The sequence below is a fragment of the Taudactylus pleione genome, unplaced genomic scaffold (genome assembly GCF_031769625.1).
Source record: "Taudactylus pleione unplaced genomic scaffold, aTauple2 ptg000041l, whole genome shotgun sequence".
Lineage (NCBI taxonomy): Eukaryota > Metazoa > Chordata > Amphibia > Anura > Myobatrachidae > Taudactylus > Taudactylus pleione.
In genome coordinates this window covers 11,929,624-11,957,465 of record NW_028284443.1, presented here as the reverse complement: position 1 = coordinate 11,957,465, position 27,842 = coordinate 11,929,624, and the positions used below count along the sequence as shown (strand labels likewise).

General features: G+C 42.8%; 1 protein-coding gene across 1 annotated transcript in view; it reads right to left on the bottom strand.

The window, feature by feature from the left end:
• POT1 (protection of telomeres 1) overlaps positions 1–20,133 on the bottom strand; it is a 111,738-nt gene extending 91,605 nt beyond the window's left edge. The window contains exons 1-2 of the mRNA XM_088455950.1: positions 19,959–20,133; positions 19,759–19,873 (exon numbers count right to left, since the gene is read on the bottom strand). Coding sequence (XP_088312076.1) covers positions 19,759–19,873; positions 19,959–19,964 — 121 coding nt within the window. The 5' untranslated portion in view covers positions 19,965–20,133. The remainder of the gene's footprint in view (positions 1–19,758; positions 19,874–19,958) is intronic.
• Positions 20,134–27,842: the final 7,709 nt, after the last annotated feature.

Below are 27,842 nucleotides of genomic sequence, written 5' to 3'. Positions count from 1 at the left end.
CATGGTTTTTTTTTTTTACAATTAAGACTGAAGCTAAAAGGACACTGGCAATTATTTAATCTTTAAAGAACAGCACAAATTTTGGTAAATTGAAACCGGTTAGATATACAGTTCTTCCTGGCTAATCTACTTCAACTTGGAAGAAGGAATATTCTGCATTGCGGAGAACCATCCTCTGGTTAACTTTGACTGCCTAACTCATACTTCTTACACTGAGGGTTTGATTCAGCATGAACCACAATTGCAACTGTGTATGATGACGGGAGAGTGGTTGCAGAAACATAGGTGTGCCCAGTGGCAAACGCAGTATTTCTAAAGGGGGTTTTCCAAATGCTTGATTTTAGAGCGAGTGTGGCCTGTCCATGAAGAGGGCAGAATTAGTACTTATCCAGCTTTAATATGTTACATACAGTACAAAGTATATTGTGTTGCATAATTCCAGAATATACAGGACCAGCAATCACAGTAAGCAATTAGATGCGGCAGTAGGTCCATCCTGCCTGAGAAGAATGTTTTCTTCAGATGTGGGCATCATTCCAGAGCATTGGAGCAAGTCCGGGGGAGCAGCAGAAGAACCTAGCACTGCCCTGGACATATATATGAACATATTGGTGTCCTTATGTACTACAATGTGTTTTATTATACAGTATTAATAATTAACCCTATTGATGGTCTATAGCAGTGCACCCTAACTGTGCATGTTTTCCACATGTCCTAGTTGGTGCACAGGTATATTTATTATGGTGCATACACACGATCAGATTTTTTCTTCAGATATGGACGATAACGATTTAAAAATCGTTCAGTCGTTCATATCTGATGGAAAATCGTTCATATCTGACATGCCTGAACGATGGACGATCAACGATGCGCGTTCCCGTTTGTCAGATAACGATATCTGACATCTGATGGGTTTGCAGTCAGACTTGGACGATTCCATTCATTTTAATGCAGTCAAAAATCGTTCAAATCGTTCAAAACTTTGGTCAAATCGTCCAAATCGTTTAATCGTTCAGTCGTTCATCTGACAAATCTGACAAGTCTGACAAATCTGACCGTGTGTACGCTCCATTATAGACCCATATCGTTATTACCCACTGATGTAAAGATACTAGCAAAAATCCTAACTACCAGAATTAATCAAGTTATACTACAATTGGTACATCCAGACCAAACGGGCTTTATGCCCGGCAAATCAACTGCCCTTAACCTCAGATGCTTGTTCACACTTTTGCAAATACCCCGTGAAGACAATTTAACATCTGTTATTGTGTCTCTCGATGCCGCTAAGGCATTCGATTCAGTGGAGTGTGAATATTTGTGGGAAACAATGAAGGGATTTGGGATTGGCCCGGGCTATATAAAATGGGTTAAACTACTGTATTCAGCCCCAGTGGCAAGAGTTGCGGTAAATGGGTATGTGTCCTCCCAGTTTCCACTGTATCGGGGCACCAGGCATATCTGACATGCCTGAACGATGGACGATCAACGATGCGCGTTCCCGTTTGTCAGATAACGATATCTGACATCTGATGGGTTTGCAGTCAGACTTGGACGATTCCATTCATTTTAATGCAGTCAAAAATCGTTCAATCGTTCAAATCGTTCAATCGTTCAGTCGTTCATCTGACAAATCTGACCGTGTGTACGCTCCATTACTGGCTGACATTTTAAAAGATCTACAGTTGGTGCTAATCATTTCATTTGTGATACTGAGAAGAACATGCAGCACTAGTAACATTCTATAATATTACTATTTCTGTTGTGGTCATGGTGTGTGCAGAGGAGGGGGGTTTCCAGCCAGAAGGAAACTCCCCCTGCATTTGCCTATGGGTGTGCCTGTCCATTTGATCGCCATTGCATGGGCGTGCCTAAATTAGCCACTGCGATTTCCTACGCAGCTTGAGTACTCACTGCGTTCGACGAGACTTACAAATTCTGAGACAGGACAGACCTGCTGTAATTGTGCCTGAGGGGCCAATGTTCTCCGATGTAACTGATGTATACGCAGGACTGAGGTATTACGGATGTGAGAAGGCTGGAGTGAGCGTTTCGTATGCTTGCTGAGTGGTGGCAGACATTAGCATATTTTTCGCAGTTTCATTGCGTAAGATTGGTTTTTTGGGGCCGGTTGCTGAAGTAGGGCACATTTTAATTTTGAAGGCAAAATTTTGGATGCATTGTTAAAGCTGATGTATACAGTATATTGTATGTAATATACAATCAGGGCTCGACAAATTTTTGTATAAATCAAGGAGCCAGACCATCGTCCATTACCAAAATATGGTAATGCTTATATAAAGTACCACACATACCCCTTCAGTGCCCCTCTACCTCCCCACATGCCATCACGTCACCACACGTCTCTGTAATGGTCATCAGATTCTGCAACATGCCCATACCAGCCTCCAATACACTAGGGACCAAATAAATATTATGTCACAAAGTAGGACCAAATACATATTATGCCATAGTACAGCTTCCCACAACAAGAAAATGAAGCAGCCGGATGCAGACAAAACAGTGAAGGCAGCCAGACTCTGAGCTCGTTACAGGACTCAACAAGCACTATGTGAGAAGCTTGCAATATCAATTTTAACAGATAAACATGATTACTGTGCATCATGACGTTATGATGACCCTCCTCAGCGTAATCCGTTCAAGAAGCTGCTCCTGCACAGGCAACATCCAGCTCCCCCGGGGATCATGCTCCACCTGAATTGTGCTGGCAGTGCTGCAGCAATAAGATACAGACCCCAGACAGCCACCCACTTTGCTGCATTTTTCAGGCAGAACGGAGGAGACGGAGCCACACTGATTGAATGTGACGGGCACGCACTCCTCCGTCCTCATGTGACAGACATGCAATGTCGGATGTCCCGCCCATTCAAGGCTGTAAAATGTATATATTTTATACACACACACACGCACACACACACACAGACAAAATTGTTATAACATTAACATTGTTACATTATATGTATTGTAATACAAAGTTCCCAATTCACATTATGCCACACAGCGCCCAAAATTTAGCCAATGCCATACAATAGTGCGACAAATTCATATTATGCCACACAATATTGCCTATTCAAATTACATCACACAGTAGTGCCCTCTATTCACATTATGCCATACAGTAGTACCTACTTTATAGAAGAATGCATTAGAATAGGAACTACAGTGGATATAATGTGTCCACTCCTTTCTGATAGTTTCAATGCACTCACTGCAGCAGAGACCGACTCCCGAGTTACGACAGTTGGTATTGTATCAGCGACATTGACCATGAGGCCTGTAGTCCTCTCTTGTCCTTTAAATGGTGTATGCCTTCTGGGGGCTGGGCAGTTTGCTCAGCACAGCTTTTGTTTCGTGGTGGCTCCCAGCCACAATGTGTCTCTGTACGGTGGCCCCATGCTCCATGGAATTGCACGGCGCAAATAGGCATTTCCAAAACAGGCAGGGAGCATCTCAACATTTACAAAAATGGGCATGATGTGCCGAACACCACATTCTTACAGGAGGCAATTAAACTATCTAAATAAGTATTTTACTGAATGCAGATTGTACAGCCTCAGGATCCAGGCAATCACCTTTACAAGTATATCATTCTTTAAGCAAACCATCCTGCGTAATCACTCCCTCACACAACACCAGCATCCAGATATTTAAAAAGGATCAGCAACCTACGCGCAGCTACAGAAAAAACTCACACGAAATACACAAATCTTAGCTAAATTGTTTTTTGCTAACCTGACCATTTGAATTAACCAACTTCTGGACATTACAAAATAAACATAAGTATTACTGAAAATATAAAACTGGATTCTCTAGCAGAAGCAAAGTGCTTACAATAGTAATCTACAGGAAACCTGCCTGCATTTTAGCTTATAGTCCCGAAAGTATTAGATTACAGATGTGTCCTTACAGATCTTTGCTGCAGTCGTGCTAGAAAGCCACCCTCTGTGTACCAGGTCCCGTCCAAAACTGCTAGCCCGGGCGTCTGTCTTTTTGCTGAAAATGTGTCTCTTAGTTGCAATGCAATGTGACTAGGATTCACCAGCAGACTGCACTAATTAATTTGATTTGTGACACTTGTATATCTGTATTTGACTTATGCCAGGTACACACTAGACCAGTGGTTCCCAAACTGTGTGCCGTGGCACCCTGGGGTGCCTCAAGACACATGCAGGGTTGCCTCAGGTCGGTGTTCCAGCACCAAATCAAATCATTTATGGTCAATGTAATTTAAATACAGTATGTGGACTAACAGAAGCACAAACCTGTCCACCACCACATAAGGATGACAGGTAAACTAAACGCTGGGCATGAACACAACTGGGAGTGCCAGGTTTTAGACCCTGACGCTTAGTAAATAAACCTCATGGGTGTCTTCAGCATCCTATACATCCAGGCATCACTAAACCTGGGCTGGGAGATTTGATTTTTTTTGTCCAAAAGACTTGCTTTGGGGTATGGCTCCCTTTCACAGAGGTATCAGCTCCAGTGGCCAAATATGAGGCGAGTAGCCTGGGTGCTGCCACTCTCCAGGTTGACATGTGGGATTTGACTCACCGATACAAGGAACTTAGGGCCTGATTCAGACCCGGACGCAAGTGGCCGTTCGCTCAAAAAAAATTTAAATTTAAGAGCTCGCTCGTATGTTCGCTCGTAGCTAACCTTCCGCCCCATATTCTCCCAACCCCTCCTCTAGCTTGCGACCATTCAAAATAGCGACCGTTCGTCTCCTCTTTGGTTGCTTTGGATGCTCGCACAAGTCAATTCCGGAAGTGGACCTGTCAGATTTCGATTACCTGCTCGTTCATTCTGCATACATACTTTAATCGTTTCATGCCAATCAATATATTAATTAGCTTAATTGCTCTTCACATGTTTGCAATCCGTTTTTTTGTCAATTTTCAATAAACTTTATTCTTGTCCGTGTGTGTCATTTTTCCAGCAGAATACGTAAGGTTTCACCAATGGTTTACTTTATCAAAAATACATGATTTAACCAATGATCCTATTGTTTTCCGGTGTTTGTGATAGGCATATTTTATTTTTTTAATTTCTTTATTTTAATTAGCTTACGCATGTCACTGCATCAAGTCTATCATAACTCACATTATATTTTTGAGGCTGGAGGACACATGACTCATACAATAACCAATAGAATGGTTCCTGTTAATTTACCAAGTACATTAGCCAATCAAATTTTTTCTCTGGCCTTTATTAAAACTGTTTGGTGTAAAATAAATCATTGCCATCATGAGAGCCTCCGCGTTTACTAGGCAGGAGCTTTTGGTCTTAACGGAGGTGATGGACCGGCGGATCACCAGCCAGCCTCCCCCCATCAGCAACCGCCAAAAGCGAACGGCCTATGCGGAGGTTCGCCACCGCCGCCTGCGCTCCTTCGGCTCACGCCGAAATATCGGGCAGCTAGAGCGCAGGTGGTCGGATCTGCGCCGCCGCACGCCACGCTTGCTGGCCTGTTTGCGGCTGCGGATCGCTGCAAGTAAGGTTTTTTTTTTTTGTATTTTCTGGGGGGTTTTTGCGGCCCTATCTGCGTGTGCTTGTTTTCAGTCTAGCCCTGTTTGTTGTTTTTGGACAGGCCAGCGTGTGCATGTTTTCCTTTTTTTGAAGATTTTAATTTTTTTGGAGTTCTAAATTTGTGGCCAAACCCAACCCCCCCCCCAAAAAAAAAACTAAACATTTTTCAAACATCATTTAGGGGCTGAACGCAGAATCCGGGCTCGCCGCCGAATAAGACGCCGGGCTCGTCCGACGCCAACTCCAAGCACAAACACATCTCCCCAACCTTCCCCCTCCACCACTGACCGGCCAAAATTCACCCTCCACTCCACCCCCCCCCCCTCTCTCTTTTCTTCACCCTCCCCTCCCCGGTGCTTTTCATCACAGTCCACCATATCGGAAATATCCCCTCCGTCTAACCACCAGCACTGGCCCACCTCCGAGGAGGAGGAGGGCCTCAAAGACCCGCAATCCCAATGACCGGTATGTTTCCCTTTAAAAGTTTTTTTTTATTTTTAGGGAGACATTTTTATTTTGATAGACAATGTCTTGGATATTTTCCACTGATACATATCACACATGTCCAAACACTCATACTTGGGTATTTATGGTTTACCCTAACAAGGGTACTTCGTCCTTTTTGTGGTCGCCTTTTTGTATGTTCATTTTTAATTTAGTATTTATACCATCTTTGCATTTGCCAGTACTTTGTTTTTTTCATCACAACTGGATCTTTGTTTAACCTAGATTTATTTGTTTAGTTTGTTTTGTAAACTTCTAATGTAAGGTGTCATTTTATTAAGGATCCCTTTTTTTTTTCCCAACAGAGGACCAGAGGCGGCTGCATTCTATGCAGGAGGGATTGGCTGCCTTGCGTGGCCACGTCATAGGGATGCTAGCGGTCCTTGACCACATGGCGGCGGTCCTTTGGAGCTGAATTTTTTTTTATTTTGTATTATGCCCAAACTGTTATTTGTAAATAAAATTGCGTTGTATTTTATCGAGTCTCATTCCTTGTCTGAAAATATTACATTGTTTAACCTTCCATAAGTCGACTATTTGATCATGTTCTTTAAAGTAAGGTAAATTAGATTGTACAAAGCGCTAGTAAGTATGTAAGCTGCCACATTAAACACCTCACCATACCAATAGTTTTGTAGAAATTCAAACATTTTGTTGTTTTTCTTTGGGTGGGTAATGTAAATAGAAAATGAAACCTGCTTAGTTTAGAAAACCTACTGATTCAACATAATACCTTTGTTGTTTTTTGAAAGACACAAAGCATGTTCATAGACTTAACCATTTCACACATTACAGGATTAGGCATTATGAAAGGTGGCATTTTTTGTGCCAGGTTACAGGTGCTTGTAATTTTTTTAAAAAACAGTCTTTTTAACGGCAAACAAAAATTTAATACACACCAAACACATACAGAAAGTGAATTGTGACAAGCAATTCACACAGTGAAAAGACACTACAAAAAACAACCAACACCAAAAGCAAACAACAAAAGAAACAATCAAGAACTGTTGAAATAAGTAGCAGGCCAACATAAATCCACAAATGAGGCGATGAAATAATTGTTCCCAAAGTTAGATCCAAAGTAGCCACATGTACACAATTTAGTGGAGCAGGTAGTAGGCATCGGTTTTTGGTGGATTTGAAAGGAAGACAAGAAAAAAAAAAAAAAGTATAAAAATATTAAAAAGGCACATTACAATTGTACATGTCGACATTGTGTCAATTAAGTAAATGTTTGACAATAATTACCTGAAATATCTGGCCACCACATCATAGCGTATGGCCCCCCCACATACTGACCTCCGACCAACCTCGGGGGGGGGGGGAATCCTCAGGCAAGGCATCCTCTGGCTGCATTGGGACACCACTCCTTATGGCGATGTTGTGAAATATCCCACACAGGACCACTATTTTCGAAACCATAGCCGGCAAATACATGAGTTCGCCACCAGAGCGGTGGAGGCATCTGAATCGGCCTTTTAAAAGGCCGATACAGCGCTCCACCACCTGCCTGGTGGCTGTAAGTGCAGAATTATACTGACTTTGTGGCCCTGGTGTGGGAGCCAAATAAGGAGTGAGCAGCCAGGGCGTGCAAGGGTAACCACTGTCTCCTGTGAAAAAACAAATACAACAATCAGGATCATTGTGTATCATGCATTGCATTGGTTTTTCAACTAAAGGTGTCCACTTACCCAGAAGCCACGCATCACCAGCTTGTAGGTTGTCTAATTTAGGCCAAATCCCTGATTGCCGGATGACGAAGGAATCATGTGCACTCCCGGGGAATTTGGCATTCAGGGACAGGATCTGGAGGGAGGCATCACATACCACCATTACATTCAGTGAATGATAGTGCTTACGGTTCCTAAATATAGCCTCCAGCCTTGCTGGAGGCTGAAGTGGTATGTGAGTGCCATCCACATCCCCTATGATGTGTGGGAAGCCAGCTATTTGGTAAAAATTGGCCTTCGCCACACTAAGGGAACCCATATCCAATGGCATTTTAATAAAATGATGGAGGTGTTTGAAAAGGGCCTCAATCACTGCCCTCAGGATCCTTGTAAAGGAGGATTGGGATATTCCGGCAACTATTCCCACCGTGGTTTGAAAGGATCCTGAGGCACAGAAATGTAACACTGACATTAATTGCGTAAGTGGTGGTATTGCTGTAGGACTGTCAATTTGCAGTTCAAGATCACTCTCTATTAATGAGAGAGTGTCTATGATGATTTGTGGAGCAAGACGGTATCGTCTTAAAACCTCATCATCGGGCAGTCCAAAAAGGGTGACATGTGTTCTATATATCTGGGGCCTTGCACGCCTACGATGCCTACGCCTGGGACGAGGTTGAGGTTGGTCGGGTTCCGGAAGCATGGCCAAGATAATACGACCAACATCAACCTGAAACGGTAAGCCAGGTAGTTAATGTTTGAGTCAAATGTGAAACAAAAAAAATCTACTTATCTTTTGCCAAAAATCCAAAGATGCTTACAGGCCAGGGTATTGTCATGAGTCCAACAACCTACATTTCCAAAATAGAAATTAGTTTTAGAATTTTTCTTTGTCAGATTTGAATCCAAACACTTTTTTAAATGCGTTAAAAGATAGAAGGGAGCACACATTAGTTAGGAAATGCACGCTACATTTAGTTGACAAACAAGACAGTCCAATTTTTAAGCCAAAAACACATTAGTGCGCTAAATAGTTCGCATTTTTGCATGGGGAATAAGGAGACATTAGTGCGTTAATTTTTTAAGGAGGTCAAAATTACATACAACTCAAACAATATTACGCCAAAGAGTACGCTATATTTAGTCTTAAGACAGGATTGGTTAAAGAAACAATTACAAATTACTTAGCCAAACATATGCGAACACCAACACATCGAAACTGTAACTTCAGGCATTAAAAATGACTTACCAAAAACTGACAAATAACCCAAAGTCCAAAAACTTCACGGGGGCAATGCCAAAATAACTGGTAAAAGAAAAAACAAACATACATAAGTACTAACATTTCAAAAAGAAATACGATTAGTTTTAAAAAAGTTTAGAAAATACTTACTCAAACAAGAAACAAAAATGAAAATCCAAAAGGCAAAAAGCGTACGGAAAGAAAAATAAACTGTCCCAAAAAAAACAAAAACCAAAACTCCAAAACTTCTCCAACAAACTCCAAATAACGCCAAATACTCCGAAATCCACAATCCACCATTCGCCACCACGACTCGAGTCACTCAAAGCCATAAATAGTGTTTATTTTCCTGCTCAAATTAAGGACGGACAATAGGAGCGCACAATCAATGATGCGGACGAGTAATGCGGACGCAGGTATAAATAAGTCACGGAAATCCCAAAACTGTCTGCTGTAGTGAGACTTGAAACACAAAAATGTCTAATGAGCAGCAAAGCACGGGCCAAGAGGCGCACGGTAAGTATTTGTATTTTTGGGGTAAAAGGATTATTTTAAACCTTACTTTTGTGAATGTTTGACATCACAAATTAAAATATGTTTTATACACAAGGAGTGGAGGATGCCATGTCAGAGGCTGCTGGGCCTAGTAGGCCAACAAAAGCTACCCCAAAAAAAAAAAGGCAGCCACAATTCACAAGAAAGGAGATGGAGGTTTTAGTCCAAATGTGCACTGACATCCTGCCACAGACCGATAGGAATATGGGTGCAAGCCAAAAGTGGAAAATGTGGGATGATATAGCCAGTGCTGTCAATAGGGTGGGTGAGTTGGTCCGTACAACCCCGGAGGTCAAACGCCGGTACGTAAAAACGCATTAAAAAAAAAAAAAAGTGGTTACAGGGCCAAATACTGCAGGAATAACGCCAACTTTGTCACCCACAGATGGAGCGACTTCAAATATCGGCTGAAGCAAAAACTGTCTGATAGGACTAGGCATGCAAGGGGGACAGGTGGGGGTCCCACCCCTGTGTCATTGGAGCTTAATGATTTGGAGGAGCTGGCACAGGGGTGTGTGCAGGCTGAGGAGGTGTTTGGAGTGTCCAACATGGATACGGACATGCCAGACTTTGCGGCTCCTCATGTTGTCCCAGGTAAATGTTGTAATGTTAACAACTCAGAAATGTGTTTGTGACACTATGTAGATTGTAATGTTACTCTTCTCATTTTTCCAACAGAGACACAGGCGGATGAGTCTGCTCCAGAGGCGAGCGTTGGCCACAGAATTTCTGCTGGCTCTGCAGGGGAGGAAGCAGTAGATCCGGCTGGGGACCCTGCAGTTGCCAGTCCAGGGCAATCCCCCTCGCAGGCAATGGCCCTCCTCACGGATCTCAATTTTAAATCGGATAACCACACGGAGATTCTGCAGAGGATGGACGCTACGGGTGGCGGAGGCCATGGAGAAAAATGCTGCGGCGAACGTGACCATTGCTCAGGCCCTGGCAGACAATGCTGGGGCCAACATCAGGATTGCAAATGCCCTGGAGCAGCTCGTTCGCCTTCACATGTTGGAGCCGGCCTCCCTTCCTGCCGGAACATCAGGACCCTCCCCCTCGGGCACAACAGCAGCCATCCCTCCAAATGTGCCTAGCCCTATGCCTAGTCCAGAGGCCACAATATCTGCCTCTGGACAGGCCAGCCGAAGGACCTCCCGGACACGGTCAGGCTCCCTCCCTACCCCGGCCAAACGGCGCTGACAGCACTGGCTAATTTTCCCACAATCCTTCTGTGCTTGCCCCATATTCCTTAAGGGCCAAAACTTCCCTCTCCTTTCTTGTGAATTGTTTTTAATTTGTGTTATTGTGTTGGCCAACTGCCACTATTTGTGTTTGTGTTTTGTTATTATTTTTTATCTTTATTTACGTTATTCAGATGTGAAATATGCAAATTACACATTAAAAATACATATACATATCAAAAATAAAACATCTGTAAAATCTGCTCAATTGTATTGTGAAATTTTTCAAAAACTGGTTAATAGGTAATCCTGCATAAAAATTCAAACACAATAGAAGGGAAATCTAAACATTATTTTGGATTTCGAAACCAAAGGGTTAAAATCTATTTAGGAGTTTTAAAGAACACTTTGCAAACCTAAAAAATAAAACATTTTTCTTGGCCCCTTAAAAATGAAGCAATAACCTAAACATGCTGACAATATTGTTGCATAAAAAATAAAAAAAATAAAAAACCAAAAACACATTTAAACACAAAAATTGGTAAGCTAATTGATTGTCTAATCCAGAAATTAGCAGCCGAGTAGTTCACCTGCGTACGGTTTTGTGCTAGAAAAAAAAAACGATTTGCTAAACACATTACAAGCTTGTTTGCAATTCTAAATTGATGGTTTTCTGATTTATCAATTGAGACCACAAAAACAATCGATGAGACTCAGGAGGGACGAAGAGACCATCGCCATTGTGGTAGAGAATACCAGACCACAAGCTGAGCGAGCAGTTTGAATGGAAAGTGGATCAGACAGTGACGTATGACTTTTTCCGTTCACATTGGCCGTTCGCATGAGATAATTTATGTACGCCCAAAAAACGCCTTGACACGCCTGCGTTTTCCCATCTCCACCCCCGTCACCGCCCCAAAACGGACTGTTCTGTCAATCACATTTGATATGTCACATCCTGTTCGCTATTCGACGAACGACTGGAAAAATGATCGCAGTCAGCCGTACGCACATGCGCACTGTTACACCGACGCATGCGTGGTTTGACAACATCGGACCGCTACGAGCGTATGGCCGCTTACGAGCAGCTCTGAATGAGGGCCTTAATGTACACAACATGATCCTTGCAAAACTTCCAAATCAGAGGCAATCTGTCCTGTCTGGTTAGTCAAGGGTAGGCCCATTATAATTAAATCTGCTAGGGCAGGTTATTTGTCATCTATGAGGGCTTTTTTCCCCCACTGGATTATTCTTCATGATGCAAGACAAGAGCAAACCAAAGGATTTAAGAGCACATTACAGTTAGAAACACAGCTTTGGGCAAGTACTGAGGTGTCCACATACATCTAACCTTCTTGCGCATTAAACAGCCCTTCGACTCAGTAGCGCCAAGCATCTTTTCATGCAAAGTGATGCACACAGAATATACTGTAGGCATGCCGCATATCATTTCAATCAGCATAAGCTGCTAGTTCTGCTTATTCGCATCACTTTGCGAAGACGACACATTTTTAGGGAAAACGTTGCACAAAGACGCTCAGTGATAGAGTCACACGGCGCTCACATGTTATGTGTAATGCGACTTGAAGCGCATGGAGGATAGATGTATGTGGACATATCTGTATTGGTAAAAAAGGTGGTATTGGTGTTATTTATGATTTAAAAATCTTCTAAGATTTCTGTATGTTTACTGAGGCCGCACCTACTGAAGGTATAGGTTTGGGAAACCATCGCACGCAATGCCAACCGCCGGCTTTCCGACTGCTTATTAAACCTGGCGAGGGTTAAATGACAGGCGTCTAAATCTAGGCGCCTGTCATTTTACAAACACCGGTGCCCAGCGGTTAGGTTTTTTTAGGGTTAGGTTTAGGGCTCTCGGGGGGGGGGACGATTTAGGGTTAGGCACCCCCACCCCCCCCTGCCGGAGGTTAGGGTCAGGCTAGGGGAAGGGGGAGTTAGGCACCCTAAAGGAGGGTTAGGGGGTAGAATTAGGTTAGTTTATACTTACCTTTAGGACAATCGGGATTTCCTCCTCTGTCGGGCTGCCGCTGGTTAATCATATTGTATGCCTACTGAATACATATTTAGGAAATATGCAATTCAAAAGGCACGCCTGACAGCAATTTTACAGAACGTTTCATTCTCTAAGAAATCAAAGTACATTTAATATTATTGCGGTTTTAAATCCCGCAAGCAAACACAGCGACAATCAGTGACTTTGAAAAGCCGTCATTTAGTAAATATACCTTTTCAGCACAAATGCTTGGAAGAAAAAAAAAAAAAAAAACAAATACTGATTTACTTGTGGAGTCATTTAATCTTCTCGGACATGATTCTATGAAAGTGGTGCTGTTGTTTTCCCCTCCTCTTGAGCTTCACATTCACATGAATGTAACAGAGAAACAAAAGTAAAAACTAATCTCTGTATGAAAGAGGTAAGTAGCAGTAGGAGAGAAATTGCATTACTGGACTATTGGAGCCCTTTTCGAAGGTCACAATGGTGTAATGGACTCAAAAGCCGCCTGACCTGGCAGAGAAATACCAGATTTCAATAAAGTAAAAATGCTGTATTCTACAGTACCATCACTTCTTAAATTCTTCTTTATTAACTTTATACAGGTGTATTTAAAAAAAAAAACAAAAAAAAACCTCTACAGTCTACAGCTACAAAGTAGGCCAATGAGAAATTCTCTTTAAAATTGGAACAAGATTTACATGGATGCCCGTACCAACCAGATTCTGCCATTTTTCTAGTGCTCTTCAGAAATTATAGCAAACGCACAGAATGACTACACTGTACAACAAATTAATACTTTTAATTTGTTTCCTTTCTAAAAATAGTCATACATTACTAATTTGTGGTCCAGAAAAACTAAAATGATTTCAGAATGTTTTTACTAGCTCTATTTTTTGAGCTACACTACTTGCACTATACTGTATGTACATTAGTAATATAATCATAGTGAAAAGCTATTTTAAAATAATCTGATATTTTCTTGATTGAATTTAAAAAAAAAAAAACTTATTTATTTTCTATCAATCACAAATAAGCACACAAAACAAACAAACGGCATACGAAAGTACTATCTAATATAGTGGCCTATTCATGGGGGTGCTTTCTCTTTGCTTGTCGCTTGTACTCCTCTTCTGGGCCATCTCTTGTCACTGTCCAACAGTAGTGATCACCTACCCTGATATCTTTGTTCCATTGCTGAAATGTCTTGGTGGAATCGCTCACTATGCTTGTCACTCAGTGCAACACAGTTATCTTGTGTGGGTAATCCCGTGAATCGTATATATTTGAATAGGGGAGGGGGCAAATAACTGATTCATTTCACTGGGTCATTAGGCCCCCGTCCCCTCTGCGTGGCACGCAGATTGCTGGCAACATTCTCTCCATTCTGCCCACATCACTAGGAATACCTCTACATCATCATAAATGGGCTATATCTCGGTCCTCAGAGCTAACAGAGTTTTAAATGTCATATTCATTCTTTGCATGCTGAAATCAATTAGAAGTAACTATTTTCACATCGGAAACATTTTCATTGTTGTGCAGTGCTATCTGTAACATAACATTTTATTCTGTGGACTAGTTTTCAGAAATGTCCTAATAAGTAATTTTACAGGAGAATTTTCAGGGAGGATCTCACAAGAAGTATGTACAGTCCCTTTATTTCTTCAGATTGTATTTAGTCTTCTAAAAATCCTTCCAATTTTAAATACACTTAAATGCTTTTTAATGATAAGCTATACTCCAGCAAAGCTCTCATTATTTTGTAGCTTCAAGGTAAAGCTAGATAATTTGGAATATTTAATTAGACTTCCAGTATTACTAGGAATTTTACTGAAAATGTATTATATTCAGGCTAACAATATTCTTACTGAAAAAAAAATAAATTATATATATATATATATATATATATACACACATACACACACACACACACACACACACACACATCTATCCTTCATGCGTCACGTGTCATGTTACATACAACGCATGAGCACAGTGCGGCTTGGTTGCGCCAAGCATCTTTTCATGTGATTTTCTCAAGCGTCTTGTTCGCAAAGTGATGAGAATAGGATGTACAAGCAGCTTATGTTGTATGCCTATATTCTGTGTGCGACTACGGCTATATCTGCATGTGAAATGCTACGTTACAGTGTCAGCAGCTATGACACATTTTAAGGGAATAACGGTTGCACAAAAAGACGCTCGGAACTGAGTCGTGCCATGGCATGGCGTGACTAGAAGCACTGTTTAACGTGTGCCAACTAAGGGACATTTCTGTCTTTTTTATTTTTCTTTAATGCGCAAGGAGGCTAGATGTATGTTGACACATCTGTACACACACATTTAGGTCCATATATATTAGGACACTGCCACAATTTTCATAATTTTGACTCTGTACGCCACCACGATGGATTTGAAATTAAACAATGAAGATGCAATAGTAGTGCAGGCTTTAATTCAAGGGGTTGAACAAAAAAAATATATTGTATGAAACATTTAGAAATTGCAGCTATTTATATACACAGTCCCCTATTTTCAGGGGCTCAAATGTAATAGGACAAATAAACATTATCATAAATAATAAATTGTCGAGAATCATACACAGGCACTGACTGTCTGATACACTTGGACATCACCAAATACTGGGTTTTCTCCTTTGTTATGCTTACAAGGCCTTTACTGCAGCTGTCTTCAGTTTTGTCTTCAGCAAGTGAAATACATGCTATAGGGTTGAGAACAGGTGATTGACTTTGTGCAAAAACAGGCGGCACTCAGCGGACTTGTTCAGAAAGTTGTATTGTGCAAAAAATTACATCACAGCACAAATGCTGTGATGTAATTTTTGCACAATACAACTTTTTAAACAAAGTCCACTGAGTGCCGCCTGTTTTCTATGTACGGCTGTGGAGCTGGAGCATATTTGGTACATGAGATAACAATAAAATGGCATATGTAAACTTTTAGGAGGGCACCGCAGCAATTAAAATTACAGAGTGCCGAATACAGATTCCCAGAGATACAGAGTGTGTGTGTGTAATATATATATATATATATATATATATTACACACACTATCAGTTGTCTTTCCATTTTCAGCCTTATCAAGTGACCCTGTTCAGTCACTACGTGTTACCCTTGATCGTAAAGTCCATCCTGCCCTGCTGCAGCTCCCGTTGAACACCGAGTGACTTGTTAGACTACGCGTCTCTGGGTGGTTACCCATCCAGGGGTGTATCTAGGGGTCTGAGTGCCCCTGGCAAAATAAGGGACTCTGGCACCCCTCCTCCCTTCACAGCTCTCCCCAATCACACAGATCCTCCATTAAAGCTCTCAGTCTTCCTCATTACCATCAGCTGAGTGTTTCTTCCTTCACACCATCAGACCTGGTCTCAGGTTTACTAGCACCTTGTGCAAGAAATTTTGAGCTTCCCCCCACATAAAGCTATACATACACAATTCTTCCCCCACAGGAATATAAAAAAAAAAAAACCCACACCCATTTTGCCCCATTCCCCCAGAGGAGACGGATCTGATCTGTTCATATCAGAAGAGATGAGATGTGATGGTTGCAACCAGCTGGTGGGCATGTTGCCTTGCAGGAGGCACTGGCTGGAGAAGGGCTCTGTTGCTGGGAGTACCACCTTTTGTGCTGATGATGAGAGTTATGATGCTGGAAGTACCCCTGCTGGTGCTGGGAGTACATCCTCCTCGGCCTCTTCACAGCAGACCTGCACAAAAACAAGTGGCATAGCAGGAAGAAGCAGCGCAGCGGGAAGTAAATCTACGATGGCGGCAGGTACCTTTGCATCTTGGCAGTGTAGGGAACGTGAGAGACTGCTTCACCTTGGCAAAAGCGCTGTCCGTCGTCCTGTAGGGGGACAGGGAACGGAGGACGAGCAGCCGCTGGAGGCATCACCGGGTGGCCTCTCGGGACTCCAGGCACACGGTGAAAGGGAGTGAGGAACGGTATAGTAATGATGCAGTACAGTCTGCTCTGGGAGAGACTGTGTGCCGGCCTGCAGGGAACAAATTGCACTGCGCCACCTATGCAGTGGCGCCCAAATTCTGCAGCTCTGCTGGAAAGGCCCACAAGCCCACTCTACTCCATCCACACTGAGGCGGGCAACGCTGTAAAGATTGGTAGCCGGTGTAGCAGTGGGGTATGGGGCCCCACACCAACGGCAAATCTCTACAAATGCACCCTTCTCAGGGTGCGTTCAAATCAGCTGCATAACTACCTGGCATAATGATAGGGCTGGCCCTGAATTCTACCCCTGGCTGTCGGTGGCACCATCGAGCAGCGCCCCTCCTTGGCCGGCACCCCTGGCAAGTGCCATCTTGGCCAAGGGGTAGATACGCCCCTGGTCCCACCCACGGGAGACTGATCAGAATCCTCAAACTCATTGTGTCGTAATAGTCCACACAGTAGCGGCTCCAGGCACGGGCAAGCCGGTCCGTCGCCTGGAGCGCTACTGTTTCTAGAGGGCGCAGGAAACGCCCACCTCCCTCCCAGTGCTATAGATCATATTTAAGCTCACGGGGAGGGAGCGGAGGAGGAAAGGGGCGGCAACACAGGACGGCGCTGGGCCCTGAGTCCACAAGACCTTCTTCCAGTCTTCAGTAGTTCACTGGTGATTCTTCTTGGCTCACACAAGTCTCTTTTCATAGCAGCAGAACAGCTGAAAGTTCTTGACCAATTACTGGTTTCTGAAAAAGGCTTGTATTTATAACTCTGAAATTGCATTGCTTTTCAGTTTTTGCTAATCTAAAAACTTTTTTTTTTTTTTTTTTTTATACCCCTTGCAGTTTACCGCTTAACTTTTCACCATTTTAGGTTTTCTACTGGACTTCATATGCTTACATTTCGATAAAAACTGGAAAAATGGAGGTGTTCTAAAAGTCTTGACTGGTAGTGTATGTGGCAAAACAAACTGGGGGCACTGTGGCATAATAAGTGGTGACTTTACATAACACAATGAATACAATTTTTTCTAAAGAACAGTTTAAAAAAAAATAAAAAAATTCAGTATTGTGTTTAAGGATAAATATGCATATTTAATTGGGAACGTGTAGCATATTTTGAAATGGGGGATTACTGTCTAATAAATTTGGGACACGTGTGGTATATTATAAATTGTTGCCATTACTGTGTATCATACTATGATTTGGGGACATTACTGTGCAAATGTAATATGAATTTGGGGTCAGCCACATCCATCATCAAGACATGTCTATGATAAAGCATGCATCCAATGGCTCCCACTCCTTCACAAATAAAAAAAACCCTTCAAAATACACCTTTAACACCCACCTGCAATCTTAACACCAGTCCCATTCATATAGCTCCCCCACATCAATTAACCCATTTTTTTGCACTTTGCACTCCAAAACTGACATGTCATTATTGGCCAAATTAAGCTAATCAAATTTTTTTTGCCTTATTAGTCATTAAGGAGGGCATCCCAACCAAGTCCCTTAAAACAGGGGTTTTGCACAACTTCTCAGGTGGTAAAAAACTTGTTGATACTTTTTGCTATGTAGTATTCGTACCTGAGAAAACTGCAGCTAATAGCTTTGCCCGATGAGTATTTTTTTGCACGATAAGCCATTTTTCGCTGAATAGCGGCTAATTGAATTCGGCCCTAAATGGGGTTTGTATGTACGGCTCCAAAGGAAATCTAACCTATAAATACAGGCAAACAAATTTCATCTATAGAAATGACCACAGGGTCTATTGTAAACTTTTTTTTTTTTTTTTTTAAATTAAAAAAAAATAAAATACGTTTTCAAAATGGCAGCCATAGGCTGAAACACGGTGCACTATTTCACCTGCAATGGTGGTCTTGCCTGAAACATAATGGTGCAAACTGCTTGTCTGAACAAGCAGTAACTATAATTTGATTTATTTACAAGAATTAAAAAAACTCCATGAATGCTGTAATGTACACAAATATACCTCTTTTACACCACAGCTAAAACCCAGGTTATTGCAGGGTTAACCCAGGTTGCTGCTAGGTGTAAAAGTGGCAAGGCCTGGATTCCCAGGTCGAGTGACCCACCAATCAAACCCAGGTATCTTGCAGGGTTTAACACAGGAACGACCCTTGAAACCCTGCAGACCCTGTTTACAGCATGGGGACTTCCGGGTTTCTCAGCGCTTGGAGAGGATGTCATCTCCAAGCACCGGGAGAAGTGTTCCACTGCATCCGTGTGCAGTGTGAACGGCGCCAATCTGGGAATAACCCGGATCGGCGCCGCAGTAGACAGGGGTCTGTCTCGGGTCTGACCCATTTTGGAACTGTTATCCAAATCTCAGGTCAGACCCAGGACTTGGGTGGAAAAGCGGTATGAGGGGTGTATTCAATTAGGTGCGAGAATAGCGAAAACCCACACCTGCGTGGTTATTACCACAGGTGCAGGATTTTGCTACTCAATTAGTTGCAGGGTTTCTCATCTTTTGAGTGGCGAAAATTTTTTTTTTCGAACCTCCAGAACACAACTAATTTTTTCCTAAAATCCATATTTTTAAGAAAAATGGTCAGGAATTGCTCTGAGACCCACGCGCCTCCCCCACTCTCCCTAATGACTAATCAATTGGGAGCTTCCAATTAGCTTCATTTGTCAGTAATTAGTCACCTTCCAAAGCACTGTCTTCTTCCTCCAGGCTGTCGGAACCCAGTCTTCTGCAGAAGCATTTGTGGGAAGTGTGTGTGTTTAAATGTGTTAGAGTGTCTGTGTGACCCCCCGTCTGTGTGTGAAAATGCATGTGCTGTGCAACTCTTATTGAAACAATTATACAAAGCCATACAATAAATTGTAGTGAGATGGTGACATTGTGTATATATATACACACACACACACACACACACACACACACACACACACACACACACACACACACACACTTTGACCAATGAAACACAAATTGTAGGAGTCATTGGCTAGCTATGCTTTGTATTTCCCCAATCAATACATAGAAATCCATCATTAAAGTAGAATTTGCGTATCACACGTTAATATAATACAACTGTATATTACATACCAGTTCCTTTGCTGCGATACGGAGGTTTGAAGAATGCCACAACTCCATACAAATTAGCTACCATGCCTTCTTTCAGCTGATCAAGAGAAGTATAAATGTAGTTTTGTGCAGGGACCTAAATATATAAACGTACACCAATTAATGAACAATGTACAAACTCCCAATCAGCTCTATGACAACAGTACTTGCCAGAAACGTACATTCATGTTGCTGGAGGATGAGCGCTGTACCTATGCGGTCTGAAAAAAACCTAAAGTTTGAAAAAGCAGCAGCAGTTCCCGGCGCTTTCTCTGCCAGTACTAAGATCCAACACTTCCTGGGACTCAAAGCGTCGCACAGCGCATGCCCCAATAGCACCCTCCTCACCACACTTCAAATACCCGTAGTACGGCATTAGGACGCCCATACGCATGCGTTGTCACCGATGACGCAAAATTTGTATCTCGGCCACGAACTGCGCATGCGCACGATGTCGTTTTCGAATGGGATCGTAGCCCTTGAACGCAGCTGTCCTCTAGGGGGCGTAGGAAAACGAGAGATAGAAAGGAGAGAAGACTCCAGTCACCGGTTAATTACGGTAACAGGGCAACACGCTCGGAGAGAAGAGTTTAGTTGGGGGAAAGTAGAAAGAAGTAAAAAAATAATGATGGAATAGACATGTGACGTGATGTCAGAGCAAGATATTATAAATACCAAAACACCTGCATGAATAAACTGCAAACATAGGGAATTGTAGCCTAGGTCCTTCATCATCTTTGTGGCCCCGTGCTGGAGGCGCTGGTTACGTTACTTACGTATCTTCACTAGTCAGTGAAGATACGTAAGTTAGCGTAAACATGAGGAAATACCATTCCGGCCCCTTGCGGGCTCGCTTCGCTTGCCATGCTGCGGGCACAGTGGCTCGTTTCGCTCGCAACAAGGATATATTCCCCCTCCATGCCCACTTGGATGGTAGGGAATGACGTTGGACACTGGCTGATCTTTACGCTACTTACGTATCTTCACTGACTAGTGAAGATATGTAAGTAGCGTAACCAGCGCCTCCAGCAGGGGGACGCAAAGATGAAGAAGTACCGAATTCTATTCTACATGATGGACGCTGTGCTGTTCCTGAAGTTACAGGAATATGGAAGAGGGACTTTATGAGCTGAAGACACGCGTCTGAAAGGGGACGTGGTTTCCCGGGAAAGGGTGTACGGCCTTATGGCATGCCTCCGTTTCTGTCACTGTGGGGGCGTGCTCAGCAGAGCCGTAACTAGATATTTTGGTGCCCTGTGCCAGAAAGTGCATTGGTGCCTCCCCCCCATATTGTAAATAGGGACAGTGCACGTCAAAGGTGCACAGATGAAAAAATGGCACGGTCTCATAGGGAAAGGGTGTGGCCACAATTCACATTACGAAACACAGAAGTGCCCTTTATTCACATTAGGGTCCCTTATACATCATGACCACACAATAAAAATCCGAAAAAAAGGTAAAAAACTATGTTCTCAATACAGGAATCACAATCAAATGTTATGTATTTCTCTAAATAATCAACAGGCTGTTTTAAACTGTGCTGGGAAGGGTTAGCAAAGTACTTTGCAAATCACACCATAATCAGAAATGCGCCTGTGCACAGTTATCACTGTAGCACCAACGCTTTATACAGTTTTAATAAAACATTGCAAATATGCAACCATGCCATCATGTTTTCCTATCAGAGTCAAACAACACCAGAAGCGACGCCATAAAAAGTCTTCTCACCTTTCCAGACATATGCAGGGGTATTCAATATGGGTGCGATAACATAGTTTTTGCGTTAATATCGGAGGTATGACGTCATTATCGCAGGTTTTACTTTTATACCGTATACAATTTCAAAGACTTATCGCAGTTTTGAAAAGTCTTTGATAAAAAACAGGGATAACTTTTCACCATTGAATAGGTGTCGAAAAAAAGTGCAGAATTGGGGTTTAGGGGTGCAGGCTTTAAAAAAATAGCCTGCACCCCTGGGAATGACATTTAAAAAAGAACTGTGTCAAAAAAAGTTAAAAAAAACATTAGGGACACCCCAAAAAATTAATTTAAAAATTGGGGTGAAAAAAAAAATGGGAAAAAATTGTTTAACAATAGGGAAATAGGTTCAGGGCTATTCTGCAAGTATGCGGCAGGTGTTTTCTAGAATATAATTATAGCGGCAGGTGCACAAATGCAGAATTTTTAAAAACTTACTTTAGGGGCTTAAAAATATGCTAGTACCCATTTTCATGGACCCCAAATTTGATGGGACCACTTAAAAAAAACGAAAAAAATAACCTAAGTGCTCTTCTGCATCATTTCTTCAATGTCGGGAAAAAAACACCTGCTGCGGCTATTTAAATCCCCGACTTTCAATTAAAGGCTAACCCATAGTGTTCCCACATGTTTTTACTACTTTAGGGGGGTCTTACAATTCGTAACTTTACGCAAATCCAACTTCGGAGTTTCCCATTTTCGTTAATTTTATATTGAATACGGGTATAAGCGGCAGCGCGCCCGATACTTTAACGCAGGTAAAAACTCCGATATGAAACGTTAACTTCAACAGTGAAGTTAACGTTTCATATTTAATACCCCTCATGGTCTCAATGAATGTTGCATTTTGCATGACATTTACTCCACACCATCAATGAGATTTTGGATGCTGTTTTATCTTCCTTTTTTGAAACCTTGTTAATGAGGTTTCTCAGTGATTCTTTTATTTCTACCCATCTATGATATCAGATGGGGAATATACCCTATTACCTGGAATCTTTATGGATAATAACATATATTAATTTTTTCTCATATTTTATTCCTGATCACAGGCAGTCTATATGACAACACTAACCTGCTGATTTACAGATCACCACATAAATGATTTTAATATCTTATATATTATGAACAGGGGATGTTTTCAACATCTATACTGTGCTGCAGATGATATCATGACCCGCATTGGCAGTGACTAAACATATGCTTCCGTTTTATGTAAACAAATGTATCACTCCTGCCCTTAATGATCAGACTGCAGACAGCCTTGTGGAGGTGATTGACAGGCGGATGGGCAGGACACATCCGGAAGCTACTGATTGGTCCAGGTATTATGATAAATGAGGGTCAAGTCTCCAGACCCAGAACCAGCCGTGAAAAAGCTGGACAGGCGAAACGATATTGTCGGACGGACAGGCGCTTCATACTTGTGATTGCTACTGACCGTGCGGCAGGCTTCAGACTTACCAGGTCTCTTTTTTTACTCTCTGGCAACACGAGGTGACGCTTGTTTATGTTCCTATATACAGCCACAGTTTACTGTCGCTTACATGGGGCAACAGTAGCAGGTGAGCTTGGTAACTATCTGTGCATTTCTAACTAGGTGTTAGAAACTGATTGTAGTCTGGTCAGAAATAGTGCCAGTCTTGAGGGTGGATCTTGCACGGACTAATTGTGGCCACGAGGCTTACGGAGGTGGTACAGTTTTTTGGGCTTTGGGAGGCAGCCTTGGGGGCTGGTGAGTTTTGGCTTGTTGTGGCCAGAGGCCTGGAGGTGAGATGCAGCCTGTGGGCTGTAGGAGCAGCCTTGAGGGCTGGTTGTGGCCTTTATAGTCGTGGCCAAGGGACTGGTGATGTGAAGCAGCCTTTGGGCTGTTGCAGCAGGCTTTGGGCTGTGGCAATAACCTTGAGGACTGATTGTGACCTGGGGCCCCAGGCCCGGTGCAGCTTTTGGGCTGATGAGACTCAGGTGAGGTATGCAACAAGAACGTGGAGCTGCTACCAGTGCCGCCGAGATGACACTGGCGACGGTGTGCTTAATAGCGCACCTGGAACGCAGAGTTGCTACCAGTGCCGCTGGCATGACACTGGCGACGGTGTGCTGATTTGCGCACCTGGAACGCAGAGCTGCTACCAGCGCCGCCGGGATGACACTGGCGATGGTGTGCTGATTTGTGCCCCTGGAACGCAGAGTTGCTACCAGTGTCGCCGGGATGACACTGGCGACATTGTGCCATATTGCGCACCTGGAACGCAGAGCTGCTACCAGTGCCACTGGGATGACACTGGCGACGGTGTGCTAGATTGCGCACCTGGATGCAGAGTAGCTACCAGTGCCAACGGGATGGTATTGGCACTGGATGGTGACAGATGCTTCTGTGGTAGGAAGCGCTCCATGCTGCCCAGATGGTACAAGCAGCACTTGTTGACGAGATGCAGGTGGAGCTGCCTGGATGAAATAAAGGGCACACACGAAACACAGCTAGACAGACTCAGGAGCTTGACTGACAAGCAGGAGACTGGGAACCGGAAGTACAAAAAAACTCTGTCACCGGCAAGGAGTGCAGGGCTGGCTAGAATTTACAGAAACAAGGCCGAACCAGAGCAAGTATCCTTAATGACAGATTTTTGAGCACCTGGGCTGTGTTCAGACAAGAGAATCAATCAGTGTGCACCTGATGCTGCACACATAGAAAACTTAGTAATTAATGCCATGCCTCAGGCTGGAAACTGCAGTTGCTAACACTAGGACTGCCTTGTCTATTTAATCGGCAGCAATTTGATCTATATAGACAGCAAGGATCATTACAGCTGATTAGACTACATACTATCAGGATATATGGTAGGGATCATTACAGCTGATTAGACTACATGTTATCAGGATGTCTGTGCATTCTATCATGGTCTATACACTATCCATTGGGGTATATACTAAAGATACATGATTGCATTTCAATGATGTGCTATTCTGACCATTGATACAATATCAGACAACTTTTTGCATTACAGATTGGGGTACCAGAGTCACCAATAGGATACTATTGAAGAACATTTAGCTCTGCATCATAGTACATACTAGATCGCCTTTGTTACCAACAAAGGCATTATTTACATATCCCCTTCTGTCGCTGCCTAATTATTTTAGAGGTCAGAAGGTTATTCTTATATTTCATATATTTATCTTTGAAGAAATTATAAACTGTAACCTGGTACAGTATGTGAATATGAAGTCACCTCCAGTAAAGTATATTGTATACATTGAATGATTTTGCACCATATGTATCTAATATAATTTGGGAATAAAAAAACAGTAGTGGACTCTATTTCACTTTCTTCGCACGCTCAACGGTGCTGACCTGCAGGAACCAGGTACAGATTATCCGATAGCAGAAGCACTAATTAAAGAGGATTAATATTTGTCTTCCAATGTACTCTCATCATTTCTCCTCGGCACGGTAGCTAGCAGATGCATGACATTTTTTGATTCTCTCTTTTCACTATATCTGCTACTTACCTTTATTCTCCTACTACAATAACTGCTACTTAGGAGGGGATACACTAATTGAGTCATTGGATGCGCTATGACAGATGATTTAACAGCAGTATTTCTCTCCCCTGACTTAACAGTTCTTTTACACCAGACTTTTCTTTCCACTTCTTTATTCTCTATTAAGTCCACAGTAGGAATGGGTCTGGTTTTATTCCCATAAAATACTGATGTATATTGTTAAAAAATATTTTTTCGCCCTCTATATTATTATAGATCACACTAATCATACCCTTTGGGTCCAATTGCATCGAATGACTGAATCTATTTCCGACCCGGAGGTCTGGGGATAATTTATTACAGTGTGATATACTATATATATATATTTTGTGTTTTTTGTCTATGTGTGATTCATTTCCAAATATACTTTTGAATATAACATTAAAATATAATTTTTTAGCAAATGCTAATAAGTTTGTGCCCCCAGAAAAAAGAGTTTTCTTTTCTTCTTTGTACAATACTGCGATTTAGCTCTAGGGGAGCACCGCCAACTTTATTTGTTGATGGCATTTAACTATTACAATATTTATGTTGCTGAAAAATACGAATTCTGTTGCCATACAACTTGAAATTGTGGTTATAATTAGACCTATTTGCCTGTGCGGAGACACTCTCCCTATAGCGACTACTATAAGCCCTATAGAGTTGGATACGATTGTGTGATTGTTGGGAGACAATATAGATCTACACACGTCTCAAAAAGAGGGACTAGAAGTAGTGTACTAACGACAGGATATGCAAAAGCATAGTGCAATTTCAAAGTCTGCAAATCTAATTGTTTGTCAGCCTTGAACATATATAGGTATATGCCTACTTCATAATTTTGATAGCACCCCCATGCAAACTCACTTTGTGATGTATTTCAATGTGAGATGGAATATGTTATTGCTGATTGTCATATGTTTATATTATATATTGTACATTTTTTTAAGTTTCTATTCCATTTGTATTTGTGCACATAAAAATGTGCTTTAACATGTACAGTGTGTCTGGAGTTCAAACGTTTAATCTCTTCTCTATATGTATAAAATAAAGTCCCCGGTTTAGGGGTCTATCTTTTCGTTCCGGCTAATCTCTTGAACGGGATGTAGTTATGAGACCGACGGCTGCGATGCCACTGGTCTCAATACTGACATCCAAAGCCCGTCAAGGGACTTAAGATAGGCGTAGAAATCCTGACGATGGAACGCCAAAGGACTCCAAGCCAAGTGAGGTATGTCCAAGGCGCCCTTAGCGTTAGCCGCAGGGGGGGGGTTAGGTTTTGGGGGGGTGGTTAGGGTTAGGCACACCTAGGGGGGAGGGTTAGGGTTAGGCACCACTGGGGGGGTTAGGGTTAGGCACTAAGGGCCTGATTCAGACCCGGACGCAACGTAGCGCACTTTCACAGCCGTCAGGGGCCGGGTATATTGCATATTCTGCAATCGCACGGCCAGGCTTAAGGACTCCCTCTATGTCTTAGACAGCGACGTCAGAGTGATCGCACGCCGGTATAATGACACCCACTTTTCTTTCTTAGCACACGTCACCTCCAGGAAGTGTATGATTATTCAGTAACATCGAGAGCCATCAGAGCTGCTTGCAGCCCTTGATGTAGACCCTACCCCATCACAAACACTGCAGGCTGAAATACAGCCAGGTGACATGTACAATGACGCTTCCATGCTAATTATGCATGCCCAAAGAATGGCGTTTTGATGCTTAGACACACCTGCGTTCACACATCCACTCCCCCATTTTCAAGGACTTTCCTCTGTTACCACCTACCACCCACAAATGGCACTTTCTGTCACTCAAAGTAGCGTTCAGCCTTTGTGCTACGAGCGCACAGTTCACAATTGAAGTGACTGGCTCGCGCACTGCGACGCATACACATGCGCAGAAGAGTGACTATCAGCCATAGCGTGCGTTCGCCACTTAGCGACTGGCTCTGAATCAGGGGAGGGGAACTCTACTTAAACGACCCCTGTCGGGATACCAACCATCGGGTTGTCGGTATCTGACAGGAGGCATCCTGACAGCTGGCATTACATACCCATTCCCTCTTAAACTACTGGACAGATTTTTATAGGGTTTTCACTACACTAAGTGAATGAACCATTCATCTGTGACAAAAGGGAGCCCAGCAGTGACGATTTTAGTGAAGCAAATCACCAAAAAAAATCTTCCACCAAACTGCTGTGTAGGAGCTAACCAGGGTGCTGAAACATCTAAAACTGAGACTTGCAATGAAGCAAGTCATAGAAAAAACTGCGCTCTGATTGGCTCTGAAACCATGAGAGCCAATCAGAGATAGCAATATGCCCTGTTGCTAAGCAGCCTAGAGATGGAAGGGAGTCTGAAATTGAGCAGGTACACATCTGAGGCAGACAGAGTGAGAGACAGGCTCCAATGAACCCATGAAGATGCCCTGGACGGAGCCAGGACGGAGCCAGGTAAGGCATAGCTATCGGGAAAAAAAACACCATCAGAACACCATCAAATGATTTCCATTTGATGGTGGTAAACATCTGACCACCTCCATCAAATGCTAAAAACACTACCATCGGAAAAAACATTGATGATTAGTAACCTAGTTCCAATGTCCACCCCTTTGCTGAATCTGCAGGCAGACTCCGCCCACCACTCCTCTACCGTGCTCCCTCTTCAGTGTAGTGCTCCTGCTCAGCCACACAAACAGGAGGTTCCTCCCATGCAAGTCAGTGCTGTTCTCGGACAGGGGCACCAAGGCAATGAAGCTTAACAGGAAGCCCAGTCTAAACAGGGTA